The sequence below is a fragment of the Hemiscyllium ocellatum genome, chromosome 22 (genome assembly GCF_020745735.1).
Source record: "Hemiscyllium ocellatum isolate sHemOce1 chromosome 22, sHemOce1.pat.X.cur, whole genome shotgun sequence".
Classification (NCBI taxonomy): domain Eukaryota; kingdom Metazoa; phylum Chordata; class Chondrichthyes; order Orectolobiformes; family Hemiscylliidae; genus Hemiscyllium; species Hemiscyllium ocellatum.
The window spans coordinates 3,705,069-3,719,576 of NC_083422.1; the positions used below are offsets into that span (position 1 = coordinate 3,705,069).

General features: G+C 42.1%; 1 protein-coding gene across 1 annotated transcript in view; it reads right to left on the reverse strand.

Moving 5' to 3' along the window:
• The window catches only part of pkd2l1 (polycystic kidney disease 2-like 1), a 70,475-nt gene extending 56,603 nt beyond the window's left edge, over positions 1-13,872 (reverse strand). Inside the window, exons 1-2 of the mRNA XM_060841765.1 lie at positions 13,620-13,872; positions 9,905-10,018 (exon numbers count right to left, since the gene is read on the reverse strand). Coding sequence (XP_060697748.1) covers positions 9,905-10,018; positions 13,620-13,872 — 367 coding nt within the window. The remainder of the gene's footprint in view (positions 1-9,904; positions 10,019-13,619) is intronic.
• Between the last annotated feature and the right edge of the window lie 636 nt (positions 13,873-14,508).

The following is a 14,508-nucleotide window of genomic DNA, read 5'->3' on the forward strand; positions in this document are numbered from 1 at the left end:
TAACATCCTAGTAAATCTCTTCTGTATCCCTTCCAGTACTATCACATACTTCCTGCAGTGAGGTGAACAGAACTGCACTCAGTACTCCAGTTGTGGCCTGACTAATTCTCTGTCCAACTCTAACATTATTTCCTTGCTCTTGTATTTTATACTTCTCTCTTTTCCTTTAACCTTTCAGCGAACTTTCAGTCATCATCCTATCATCACCTGTTAATGCAGGTTCATAGTTCCTTAAAAGTAGAGTCGCAGGTAGAGAGGATAGTGAAGAAGGTGATTGGTATGCTTGCCTTTATTAGTGAGTGCGTTGAGTATAGGAGTTAGGAGGTTATGTTGCAGCTGTACAGGACATCGGTTGGGCCACTTTTGGGAATACGGTGCCCAATTCTGATCTCCATGCTATCTAAAAGATGTTGTCAAACTTGAAAGGGTTCAGAAAAGATTTACACAGATGTTGCCAGGGTTGGAGGATTTGAGGTACATGAAGAGGCAGATTAGCATGGGGCTATTTTCCCTGGAACATCAGAGGCTGAGGGGGTGACCTTATAGAGGTTTATAATATCATTACAGGTATAGATACGGTAAATAACCAAGGTTTTTTCCTCAGGGTAGCGGAGACCAAAGTGAGAGGGCATAGGTTTTAGGTGAGAGGGGAAAGATTTAAAAGGGACATAAGGGGCAAAGGGTGGTACGTGTATGGAATGAGCTATCAGAGGAAGTGGTGGAGGCTGGTACAATGACAACTTTTAAAAGACATCTGGATGGATATATGAATAGGAAGGGTTTACAGCAATATGGACGAAGTGCTGACAAAAGAGACTAGGTTAATTTAAGGCATCTGCTCGGCACGGACATGTTGAACTGAAGGGTCTGTTTCTGCACTGTACAACTCTATGACTCTATGAAGCACTTTCCTACATTAAAGCCACTACAGAAATGCAAGGTGTCATATGTGACACTGAAGAAACTTGGGCTGATGGTGTCTGAAAATAGTGCTTTAAGATTTCTCAGTGACAGGGAAAGAGAAACGGCTAAGAATCTGTAGTGTAGCTTGCAGACAATGCATTACAGTATCTGCAATACATTGATGGTGAAACGTGCTGATATTAAACTACATGGACCAAGCAGGCTGTTCCTTGCTGAATATTGCTGAGCTTCTTGGGTGTTGGAGTGTCTTTACCCATTGAGGAGAGCAGTGCTATTTGTATCAGTTGCTGGACAGAGGGATAAGAAGGTAAGTCATTCAACACAGGTTACCTGCTCTCTGAACCTCCAAAGTAGCTGCAAAGTTCATAAGAATGTTTCAGTGAAGAGGTGAGTAAATGTTAACCCCAGGATACTACTGATCCTCATGGTCTCAAGGTCAGTGGTTCCACTGAAAGGCACAGGCAAGGACTGAGCTGTCTCTGTCTATGTTCTCTGTTGTTATTTGCTGTCTCATTCACAGTTAGCAATGCACCCCAGCTGCTACAGCCGCTTGCACTTGCTGAAGCACCCCAGTTGTGCTTATGCAGAAATCAGATGGCTCTCACAAGGCTATACAGAAATACTGAAAAGTTCAAGCAGCAACTGGAGCCCGGGTGTCCCACCTGGAAGTTACATGGTTAAAGTAGGTAAAGCAACCAAGGAGTACCAGCAGGTTCATTTGGTGCTTGTATGAAGGGAATCATCACTTTTCTAACACCACAGGAGTTATTCCAGTCTCAGGTCACGTTATTTGGACTCCAAAACTTACAGCGTTCCCAGGAAACACACTTAAGGCAACCTCTAGAAAATCCAGTTAGTTGACCTAGTGGTCAAGCTCAAAAAGAGCAAGTTCATTAAAGTAGGACATACAGTGCATCAAGGACCTGTACCATCCAGGAGCTGTCAATCTACTTGCAGTAGCACTGATTCCCATTCCGACAGCAACATGTGAAATCATGAGATTCTTACAATCTTAGAATCCCTACAGTGTAGAAACAGGCCATTTAGCTCAACAAGTCCTCCAAAGAGTAACCCACCTAGACCAATTCCCCTACCCTATTACTCTATATTTTATCCCTGAGTGATGCCCCTTACCTACACACCCCTGAACACTATGGACAATTTAGTCTGGCCAATTCACCTAACCTGCGCATCTTTAGATGTGTGGATTGGAACCGAACAGATAATATTGAACAATACTAGGGAAATGAATGGATTTCATTTCATTCATGCTATGGGTGAAGAGCCACAACGATGGATCAGAACCCCTAAAAACCGCTGACAGTGTTCACTTTGACCGCCAAGATAATTTTTAAATTAAGTCTGCTCCAGCCCAAAAAATGACAGCAAATGTAAATTCAGTCACTTTGTGGCAAAATCCTGAATGGGACAAATGGGTTGTCATGAGCAAAGAGAGTCAGGGAATCCTCAAACAGAGAGGGAATCTCTCCTCTCAGCAGAAAACCACCTCTTGTAGAATTTTTGTGTTTGGGCATTTGAGGATTATACAAAATACAAGTGTTTCAAAGGTAACTGTGAGACTGGCCTGTTTGGGCTAGTGACCTGGTGTGCTATTGTGTGGATGAATGTGCTGTGAGGGTCACAGCTCTGAGAACTACCATTTAAACACCCCAGCGCTGCTTGTTAAACCATGGGTTGAAGATGCTCTCTTGCACTGGTCAGCAATTGCCAAAGGAAGTGGGACCAAAAGAGTTTCAATCAACCTACAAAGCCAAGAATTTCAACATTGACTATTCAATTACCAACATCAACAGCAAAGCATCCTTTCAGACTTAGCTCTTTTTTTTAATTTGGGTATTAATGTCACTATTTCTTCTTGCATTGAGTAATGAGTAAACTCATTCCTTTTGTTAATCGAAGACAGCCTGATTGAATTAATTCCTGTTACCATTTCCTGAGTCTGAGAAAGGGTCCTTTTAAAATTAACCTTGTTGTTACTAAGCAAAAGGAAGGGTTGAGGGTGGGGATAGAATAACTGTGATGAGCCATTGCACACCTTCCCACCCGGAGGCTTAAGGGTTTAAAGTATCCTGTCTGGAATTGTAACAAATTGGGGGACCTGGCTGGTACACTTATCGAGCTGCTTTTCTCAATTCACTTCAGCAGTTAGATTATATCTGCGGCTTTTACTTCCTTTGGGAAGTTCCTATCCAGGGATGTACAAAAGCACCTCCTGTACCCACCCTAAATTTACTTTAGGATGCTTACCATTTAGGGGCTGTTGCCTTTTCAACTTTTAAGCTTCATCTATACTTTAGTATTATTTACTTTTTGAGAATCGTCTCACCTGAGTGTTAGACCTTCTCTAGTTTGGGATTATGTTCGGCGTGGACTGGTCAGACCAAAGGTCTGTTTCCATGCTGAATGACTCTATGCCTCTTCTTATCGATTATTTCCCATTCTGAAAGCTTTATTTCATATCCCTGCTAATAATTTCCTGTACTTGTCATTCTTTCTTCAAATCCCCTCTTCATCATTCTATAGGTTTTCTATATTTATCTCAATTATGTTTTGTAGAATTACCCTCATTTTGTTGCATGTGATTTTTTACAGTCTCTTTTTAACTTTATTCTTAAATCAATGACTCTTTAAATTATACTTCCTTCACTTCATTTTAGCCCATCCTAATCCATATCCTTTTGTCTCCACACTAACTGGAATATTTTCCTTTTTTTATGAGTTAGCTCCAGGTTTTTCTCACTAAAGATACACACCCACACTTCTCCAAATGAAAATGAATCTCTACATAATTATATCCAGAAGCTTCTGCCCGCTAACATTTTCCTGTAAATCCATCCACAAACTTAAATCGCACATTAAAACCTTTTACTCCAGAGATTTTGCTTGTTAATGGACTGGTGTTAAATTTCAGCAGAATAGGAAATTTGTTTTCACTGAAAAAGTGTACTTGTTTATTCTAGGCCAGTACCTGATCTTACCTGGTTATGGAGCAACTGGTGGTTACTAGTCTATTTCAACCTTATGGTGTGTTCACACAGAAACTGACTGAATCATTTACAAGCTGATACTAGGAAGTACTTCAGTACACAGAGAGTGATCAAAACAAAGTCCAGGTAGAACAATGGAGGTGAACTGAGGGTGGCATTCTGCTTCATTCTGAATCCATGAACCAAGATAGGCTAACAATCGTTCTCACTGAAATTATCTCCTGATCTCAGGACTCCGATCCAACGCTTGGATGGCTATGATTATCCCTTTTTCTCCTCTTTCATGATCATAGTTCCACTCAGCAGCTACTTCAGTACTTTCTGAGGACTGTATTCTTGCTCAAAGATGTCTTACAAGTGCATCTGAACAACTGATAATTCATGGGAATCTCACGCTGCCTCCCTCGTACTCTCGGTGTGGTATATACTTAAGTTTCACTACGGTAAACTGAAAGCATACTGTATCCTCCTGAGGTGAAGAAAGGTTCTTTATAAGTTCAAGTTTTTCTTGTAACATGTCACAAATATTGATGTGACCAACAAATATTAGTCAGTGATTTGAAATGATAATTTGCTTTTATTTAGGGTCAAGCTGATGTTTATAACTAACTTCAAGCATTTTCTAAAATTTCTTAGCATATTTCTGCTGTTAACTAGCTCCATCCTATTAGATTACATTCTAATATATTCAGGCAGTGAGTTTATTTGGATAGGGTAGGCTGGTCTTTATGACATATTTTGAGGGAGTGTGCTCAGCACATTCTATCCTTTGGGGAAAGGAATCTGCCAGATTTACCAGATACTTATCAGGTCTAGTCTATATGTGACTCCAGACCCACAACAATGTTGTTGGCTCTTCACTGTCCTCTCAGCATTAGAGATGGATAATAAATGCTGGCCCAGCCAGTGATGCCCACATCTCATGAACACATAAAAATCTTGCCCACATATTCATACTCAGTGGGGGAAACTACATTGTGAAATCCTGATACTCATACCCTGAAACTACAGCATAACAACATCACTAATCACTTTATACATAACACAGCAATGTCTGAATCTTAAACCTATCTATTCACCTAACACACTTCGACACTTTTTAATTTTGGCCAAAATACATATGTGCTGTTTTAACATATCCAAGGTGTTTAAATGACTTGTGTTATAGAGTCATAGCCATAGACTCTTTACCCTAGGGTGGAGGATTTCAAGACTGGAGGCATTATAGCTATAGCCATAGAGTCATACAGCATGGAAACGGACCCAACCAGTCCATGCCGACCATAATCCCAAACTGAACTCAACATTTCTTTTTCATGTACTTATCTAAATATCTTTTAAAAATTGTAACCGTACCCAAATCCATCACTCCCTTTGGAAGTTCATTCCACACACGAACCACTCTCTCTGTAAAAGAAAAGGTGCCCCTCATGTCCTTTTTAAGATTTATAGGTTTTTTTTAATATTTCTCCTCTCACCTTAAAAATATGCCCCCAGTCTTGAAAACCTCCACCAACCAACCCAACCACCCCGTGGCTCAACACTTTAACTCTCCCTCCCACTCCACCGAGGACATGCAGGTCCTTGGACTCCTCCACCGGCAGAACATAACAACACGACAGCTGGAGGAGGAGCGCCTCATCTTCCGCCTGGGAACCCTCCAACCACAAGGAAGGAACTCAGATTTCTCCAGTTTCCTCATTTCCCCTCCCCCCACCTTGTCTCAGTCGGTTCCCTCGAACTCAGCACCGCCCTCCTAACCTGCAATCTTCTTCCTGACCTCTCCGCCCCCACCCCACTCCGGCCTATCACCCTCACCTTGACCTCCTTCCACCTATCACATCTCCATCGCCCCTCCCCCAAGTCCCTCCTCCCTACCTTTTATCTTAGCCTGCTTGGCACACTCTCCTCATTCCTGATGAAGGGCTTATGCCCGAAACGTCGAATTTCCTATTCCTTGGATGCTGCCTGACCTGCTGTGCTTTTACCAGCAACACATTTTCAGCTGTGATCTCCAGCATCTGCAGACCTTATTTTTTGCACAAGATACAACCATTGCATTTTAGAAGAACTAACTGTATCGGAACCCCTAAATCTCTTTGTTCTACATCACTGCCCAAGGCCCCACTTTTAATTGTATAAGCCTTGCCCAGGTTTGTTTTAACAAAATGCAATACCTCACATTTATCCATATTAAACTCCACTTGCCACTCTTCAGCCCATTGGCCCAATTGATCAAGATCTCTTTGTAATCTTAAATACCTTCCTTCAGTGTCCACTATACTATCAATTTTGATGTCATCCACAAACTTACTAACCATGCTTTCTATATTCTCAACTAAATCAGCTGTTCTGGCTCAATCTCACTTCGTATCCTCCCCTCAGGTTAGCTGTCCCACTCTGGTGAATATTACTAGATTTATTTGGATGTATCAAATTTAGCAAAAAACAAGTTTCTCTTAAATCTTAAAGGGACAAAATGAAACATATATGAGATGCAACTTAATCTAAACAAAATGTTCTTGTGACATTTACATACTGTCAAACTATTCCAATATCAAATAGGTACATATCACAAGGAGTGGCACATGATTTCAATATATACATTTTCTTAAACGACTGAAAATAAAACATCACAAAACATTTTATAATTTCCCATTTTAACTGTAAACCACAGTAGAAACACTTCAGGGAGTAAATCCAACCTGATATTGTTCAGTTCAATTCCCAACAAAGATCCTTGAGATCTGATACTGATCAGATTTCCAACACTGATCTGATATTGATCAGATTTCCAATGACTAAACAGTCCTGGGACAGGGTTGACAGGAGAGTAGGAAGCTCGGTACGTTTGGTTAGGTGTGGTGGGGTTATCACTGTGTTGATATTTACGTCAGATGAGCTTGAAATTATGTTGGGGAAGGGGTTGTAATGAATGAAAATAAAGAGGTAGATTTCAGTGATAGTGGCACATGAAGAATTTAGAGACCCACAACACTGTGGATAATGAGGGATATGAGATGGATAATTCAGTTCCAGGCCAAACACTAACCCAGAGTTGATCATAGATTAAAATATGACAAACAAGGAATGTATTTACAACATTGACTTCACTGACAAAAGGCACTGATGATACCCAGGTATTAACAAACATAGCAGTCTCAAGATTTTTTGAAATTATTTTAAAATTTACTTTGAAAACCTCACAGATCTAGCAATTTAGAAACTGAGTTATTTTAAAAAATAAATCCAAACCAGTGAATTGTATTAAGTGCAAATACTCCAAACTAGTTTGTTAAGGATTGATTTTAAATGTTACAATATGTTCTTTGCAGATTTCCTCTTTTCTCATGTATATCATGTGTGGTTAGCACTGCTGCCTCCCAGCGCCAGAGACTCGGGTTCAATTCCCGACACAGGCGACTGACTGTGTGGAGTTTGCACATTCACCCTGTGTCTGCGTGGGTTTCCTCCGGGTGCTCCAGTTTCCTCCCACAGTCCAAAAATGTGCAGGTTCAGTGAATTGGCCATGCTAAATTGCCCGTAGGGTTAGGTGAAGGGGTAAAGGTAGGGGTATGGGTGGGTTGCGCTTCGGTGGGTCGGTGTGGTCTTGTTGGGCTGAAGGGCCTGTTTCCACACTGTAAGTAATCTAATCTAATCTAATCTAATCTAAAGATTGCCAACAAAACCTAATGGTCTAAATGTTGCTTTCTGAATGAACCTATACTGATATGACCAAAGCAAAATCTCAATTAATACCACAAAATGTTTAAGCTAATAACTGTCCCAGTTTTGTTCTGCAAATGACTTGAGAATGGTACTTTCATTGAAAATTATTGTCTGGGAATTGTCCATTAGTTGCAGTTGGAAAGATCTATCTTAAGGTCAAATGGAAATTGATTATTGCTACATCTGCAATAGTGAAGATTATTTTCTCAGAACACTTAGCAATCTAATATACTCCTGTTACTTTTTGAAAAATCAGTAAAGGAACCGGTGACGAAAAGGGGTTAAAAACAAGTTACTTTTCAACATCTGAACACATGAATATGGAGCAGCAACAGGGTCAGTCAACCCCACCAGCCTGTTCCTTCATTGAATAAAATTCATGGCCGATCTGACTGCAACCTCAACTCTACTGTCCTGTCCTTTCCCAATACCCTTCCCTCACTTGTCACTCAAGAATATGTCCAGTTCAATCATAAAACATTTCAGTGATCTAGCTTCCACACACTGTGGAAAAGCATTCCACAGATCAACAACTCTCTAACAGAAATAAGTTTCCTCAACTCCCTCTTAAATGGGTGTTTCATTATTCAGAAATTGTGCCCCCTTGTTCTAGTTTCACCCACTGGGGGAAACATCCACTCAGCATGCACCCTGTCAGGATTTTATGTGTCTTAGTAAACTAACCTTTCATTCTTCTAAATTCCAATTGATACAGACCCAACCTTAGAATCCCTACAATGTAGAAAGAGGTCATTTAGTTCATCTAGTCTGCACAGACCCTCCAAAGAGCATCCCACCCAGATCTACTTCCCTACCTTATCCCTACACTGCTGGTTTTACAATGGCTCATCCTCCTAGCCCAGACATACTTGGACACTAAAGGGCAATTTAGCATAGCCAATCCACCTAACCTGCACATCTTTGTACTGGAGGAGGAAATTGGAGCAGTAGGCAGAAACCCAGGCAGATATGGGGAGGACATGCAAACTCCACCCAATTGAACCTGGGTCCCTGGTGCTGTGAGGCAGCGGTGCTAACCACTGAACCACTGTGCTAGCTTTTTAAGATAACCTCTTCATGCCAGGAATCAGTCAAATGAACTTTCCCTGAATTATTTCTAAAGCAGTAATATCCTTTCTCAAGTAAAGACATTAAGGCTATTCACAACACATGTAGTCTCACCAATGCTCTAGGAGAAAGTGAGGTCTGCAGATGCTGGAGGTCAGAGCTGAAAATGTGTTGCTGGAAAAGCGCAGCAGGTCAGGCAGCATCCAAGGAACAGGAAATTCGACGTTTTGGGCATAAGCCCTTCTTCAGGGAGCCCTTCCTGAAGAAGGGCTTATGCCTGAAACATCGAATTTCCTGTTCCTTGGATGCTGCCTGACCTGCTGCGCTTTTCCAGCAACACATTTTCAGCTCACCAATGCTCTATTCAACTTTGCAGCAAGACTTCCCTCCTATTATATTCCATTCCCATTGCAACAAATGGCATCATTCCATTTGTTTTCCTCATCACTTGCTGGACTGCATGCTATGTGATTCATTTCCCAGTACAGCCATATCCCTTAGTTCTGGAGTTATTATATATAACTTACATAATATTCTGCTTTTCTATCCTTCTTTACAAAACGTTGAAGTTCATAGTTAATCACATGGTATTCTATCTGCCAATTCTTTTGCCCACTCACTTTATCTATGTCTTTATAAATTCTTTATGTCCTCCTCATAATTTACTTTCCAAATCTGTCTTGGTGTCACCTAAACTTAGCAAATGTAGCTTTTGCCCCTCTATTCATGTACCAGGTAGATTGCGGATAGTCACTGAGTCCTGCGACACCTTGCCAATGTGAAAATCAGCTGGTCTCTGCTCCCAGTTAGCTGACCAATCCTATACCTATGCTAATTTGCTAATACTGTGCTTATTTTGCACAGAAACCTTTGATGTAGCACTTTTTAGACATCCAAGTACACCAAATATACCGCGCAACCACCTGAAGGAGCAGTGCTCCGAAAGCTAGTGCTTCCAAATAAACCTGTTGGACGATAACCACATATACAGGTTCCCCCTTTATCCACAACACTTGTCAGTTCCACAAATAAATCTCATGAATTAGACAAAAGTGATCCCCCTTTCACAAAACTATGTTGACTCTGTCTAATTGCATTTAGATTTTCAAAGTCCCCTGCTATAGTAGGTTTGCATATTACCCTAATGGCAGACGTTAAGTTATTGGGTTACTTACACAAACATATGTCCACTAGGAAAACTATGTAAACTACCAGTTCACGCAAGGTTCTCCTGATGTGTAGCTCAGGATTACTGGACAAGTTCTCAGTCAGTTTGGTGCCCCACAAACCTACAGAAAAGGAAAGAGACAAAGGCATAACTTTGTTTCAGGACTTTGAAAGTCCAACAGCAACAAATAGCTCAGTCCTATACAGTAATCTGGGGAGTTAGTCAACCCAGTTGGCTACATGACCACAGTATCATGAAGTCAAAAGTCAACAATGTGAGTTCTCTCCTAATCCTGGCTGTGGTAGTTCATGAAGATCAACCTCCTCACCCTACCACATGCTGATGGAATGGTTACCCTCCAGCTAGACATGACCAATTGTTTCTCTCTGACAGAGAAAGATGCCTTTGGTCTTTTGTGAACCATGGCTCCATACACACAAACAGCGTAACCTTCAGAGAGACTTAAAACAGCAAGTTGTTCTTCACTGAATATTTTCTACTCATTTCTATGGTAATCAAAGGCATCCTTCTACCTCACTTTGTTCAGGGTCAGTGACCTTATAGACCTTATAAAATCCTGAGGAGCATAGATAAGGTGAATAGCCAGGATTTTTCCCCAGGGTAGGGGAGTCCATAATTAGAGTGCATAAGTTTTAGGTGAGAACAGAAAGATTTAAAAGGGACCTGGGGGGGGACTATATTTTCACACAGGGGGTGTTTTGTATATGGAAAGAGCTGCCAAAGGATGTGATGGGGGTGGGGGAAACAGGTCAGCATGGACGAGTTGGGTGCAAGGGCCTGTTTCTCTGCTGTATGACTCGAAGAAACTAATTTTCCTCATAGGAACCTGAATACAAAATACATAGAGTGTGAGAAAGCACCTATTATTGACAAATTTTATACATCTATATGCAAATAACATATACATAGCATATACTTATAAATTCAAAGATGCTTTAAAGATTTAACACATTGCAAAATATCCCTTTTGTCCCAACATATCAGTGTAAAGTTCAAAATGAAAACTGAAAGAACTGCAGATGTTGTAAATGAGAAACAGAACAGGAATTGCTGAAATAGCTCAGCAGGTCTGGCAGCATCTGTGGAGAGAAATCAGAGTTAACATTTCAGGCCCAGTGACCCTTCCTCAGAACACTCGTTTGATTCTTGTGAACTAGCTTATGGTATTTACTATTCCTGATACTGATGGGTGACCCTATAAACTACTATCACTGATAACTCTAATGTAATGAGATTCTGTCCCTGGTGATCTGACTGTTTTGTCCATCACACTATTATTGGTCTCTTGATGCCTTTGAGGAGAAAGTGAGGTCTGCAGATGCTGGAGATCAGAGCTGAAAATGTGTTGCTGGAAAAGTGCAGCAGGTCAGGCAGCATCCAAAGAGCAGGAGAATTGACGTTTCGGGCATGAGCCCTTCTTCAGGAAATGTCGATTCTCCTGTTCCTTGGATGCTGCCTGACCTGCTGCGCTTTTCCAGCAACACATTTTCAGCTCTTGAAGCCTTTGGCAGTTTTATTGTTCTGAATAAATGTTCTGTCCGGAGCAATGTTACGAGTGTTGGAGATCTCACTGTCACCAACAACACCAGCTCAGCTTCCTCCCAGTGAAATATCTTCAATGAGGGTTGTGATTACTCTGGGCAGAGATGGTTAGTGTTAGTGTTTTGCTGACATAGTTGGGGAATGCTCACACTTGATATTTTGATCACACTCAAAGAGTGATATACATGCCTGGAGCTGTCAGGTTTGGAATACTGCACTTCCCAAAGGGATTTTCCCAATCATTGACCCTGATTTAGATGAGATCTTGGGAGCAACCACACATATGACAATTCCCACGGGCTTTCAATCAGGATGATAGTAGGAAGCTCCATGCAACATTCCATGTCCAGCAGCATGTGATTATCCAAACGTGAAAACATTTCCCAGTCGTGTCTAACATACCCGCTAGGTCAAACTGCTCACTTTCAGATATGGGGAGTTCACCGAAGTCCACTCCCCAACAATGTGGAAAAGAAGTGAAGGAGAGAGAGAGAGTTAAAAATACACAACACCAGGTTATAGTCCAACAGGTTTAATTGGAAGCACACTAGCTTTCGGAGCGACGCTCCTTCATCAGGTGAAGGAGCGTCGCTCCGAAAGCTAGTGTGCTTCCAATTAAACCTGTTGGACTATAACCTGGTGTTATGTGATTTTTAACTGCGTACACCCCAGTCCAATACCGGCATCTCCAAATCATGACTACTACAGAGAGAGAGAGAGAGAGAGAGAGAGAGAGGTCACTCTGACATTCTGCTGTCATGCGGATCTGACTGAAATCACACAGACTGAAAAAGGACAATGTGCTGAGTGAATTGTAACTGTGTTGCCCTGGGGGATGTCACTGCCCTTCCTGCCTTTTACCAGCAGTACGCAACCTTGATCTGCCTGAAACTTGTTGGTCTTTCAGAACAAGGAGTTGACTTCGACTGAGTGTTGCAGACTGGCACATCTCAATATCCAGGACTATGTGCTGAGAGACGCCCTGGGACAGCTGCTGCCAAGGTGCAGTGGGGACAGACCACTGTCTGAGGTCTTTCTATTGAAATTAAATGGGGGTCCATTCAGTTATTGGACCCTCCTGGTGCATCAAATATATGTAAATAGAATCCAGCACAAGTAAGAAATGCTGTTGTATTGGATAGAGTAAAACTTGTTGCTTTTTATTCTACTTTACAGAACCAAACTGGATTTGTGACTATGTACATCAAGGTATTTTTGTAAGTAAAGTTTTTTTGAAATTAAAAAAGAGCAGTACATGTATCCTCTTTCTCATTCCCACTTGTCCAAATAAAACCTCATCCAAACCTCACCCTATTCCCAAGGAATGACAAGACTTCCTGGCTCCTGGAATTATTGGTCATGCATGTGATCCTGGGGTGAACATTTACCCAAACTTTAGAATTTAAATAATAGCTGAATATGTTACAGGGAAACTATAGACTGGGCTATTATAATATTTGAATATGTTCAGCACGGTCTTAAACTACTTAGAAAGTGATGAGTTGGAGGTGCCGGTGTTGGGACTGGGGTGTACAAAGTTAAAAACCTGCTAATGAAGAAGGGCCTGAACAGCAACCGCCTGATGAAGGAGCGGCGCTCTGAAAGCTAGTGCTTCCAAATAAACCTGTTGGACTATAACCTGGTGTGGTGTGATTTTTTAGATTAGATTCCTTACAGTGTGGAAACAGGCCCTTCGGCCCAACAAGTCCACACCGACCCGCCAAAGCGAAACCCACCCATACCCCTACAATTACCCCTTACCTAACACTACGGGCAATTTAGCATGGCCAATTCACCTGACACGCACATCTTTGGACTGTGGGAGGAAACCGGAGCACCCGGAGGAAACCCACGCAGACACGGGGAGAACGTGCAAACTCCACACAGTTAGTCGCCTGAGGCGGGAATTGAACCCAGGTCCCTGGCACTGTGAGGCAGCAGTGCTAACCACTGTGCCACCGTGCCGCCCCAATTCTCTTTTAACTTAGAGAGTGAACATCATCAAGAATAAACAAACAAGTGACAACTTCTTGTTTTCCTTTTCTGTTCATCCACCCTCGGTTTTTACAAGTAAAATAGTCAGGTCTCAATGGGCTTACTAATGCACCTGTCAGGACATCCATGTCTGGTTATAATGTAAGAAATATGTTCTACCTTACCTCGAATTCCCCTCACTATAGTCAGGCAGCATCCTGGCGCAGCTTTACTCTTGGGATACAGTGGGGGTTCCTCACATCCATAGGGATTGCTGGGCAAAGAGCTGGGATTGTAGATGGTCTGCACCTTCAAAGGGGAGCTGGGCGGGGAGCCCTCGTACGCCGCATTGTCCCAAGCTTTCTTATTCGGCAGACTGTCCATCTCGTGGACCTCCTGGATAGGCAGCTTCAGGTTGTTGTCCCGGACCGAGCTCATGTTGCCTGGCCTCGCGTGTGTGAGCTCTCTCCAGCCTGCCTGGCTTCCACTGACACTGGCTCTTTCAAGTCCGAGCTGTGGCTCTCTGTCCCTGCTTTATGGACAGTCCTCCCTCTTTTACACCAACCTCTGCCACCTGGGTGGCGCTAGAAAACGGGGCGGAACCAGGGGAGGATTGACAACTCCCGACGGTAAACCTGAGGACTGGGACATTGAGCAGGGACAGAGAAATTCGGGGTGAACTAGCTGACTCCTTCAGTCAAACAAGAGAAAAGTAAGACAGAAAGTCAGGGAGAAACTCAACCAGTGAGGTTATCAGGGCTGCGCTTAAAATTATTAACACCAGCAAAATTAGTCGTTTCACTAATAATGTTATTCCCTCTTTTTTATTTCAAAAAATGTACTTCATTCATCAAAATATATTTGTATATACACATAGTCACAAACGCAGTTCGGTTCTGTACAGCAGCACGTCAAGGAAACACAAACTTTGGGGTTTGAATGTAACCAAACAATTTTCTTAACACATATCCCCTCATTCTCCAAGGCAGCAGAAAGGTGATGCTGATAGACTCAGAGAGACCACACAGAATCTGCAGTGAGCCCTGAGCAGGTCTAACAACCTCAGTGTGTGTG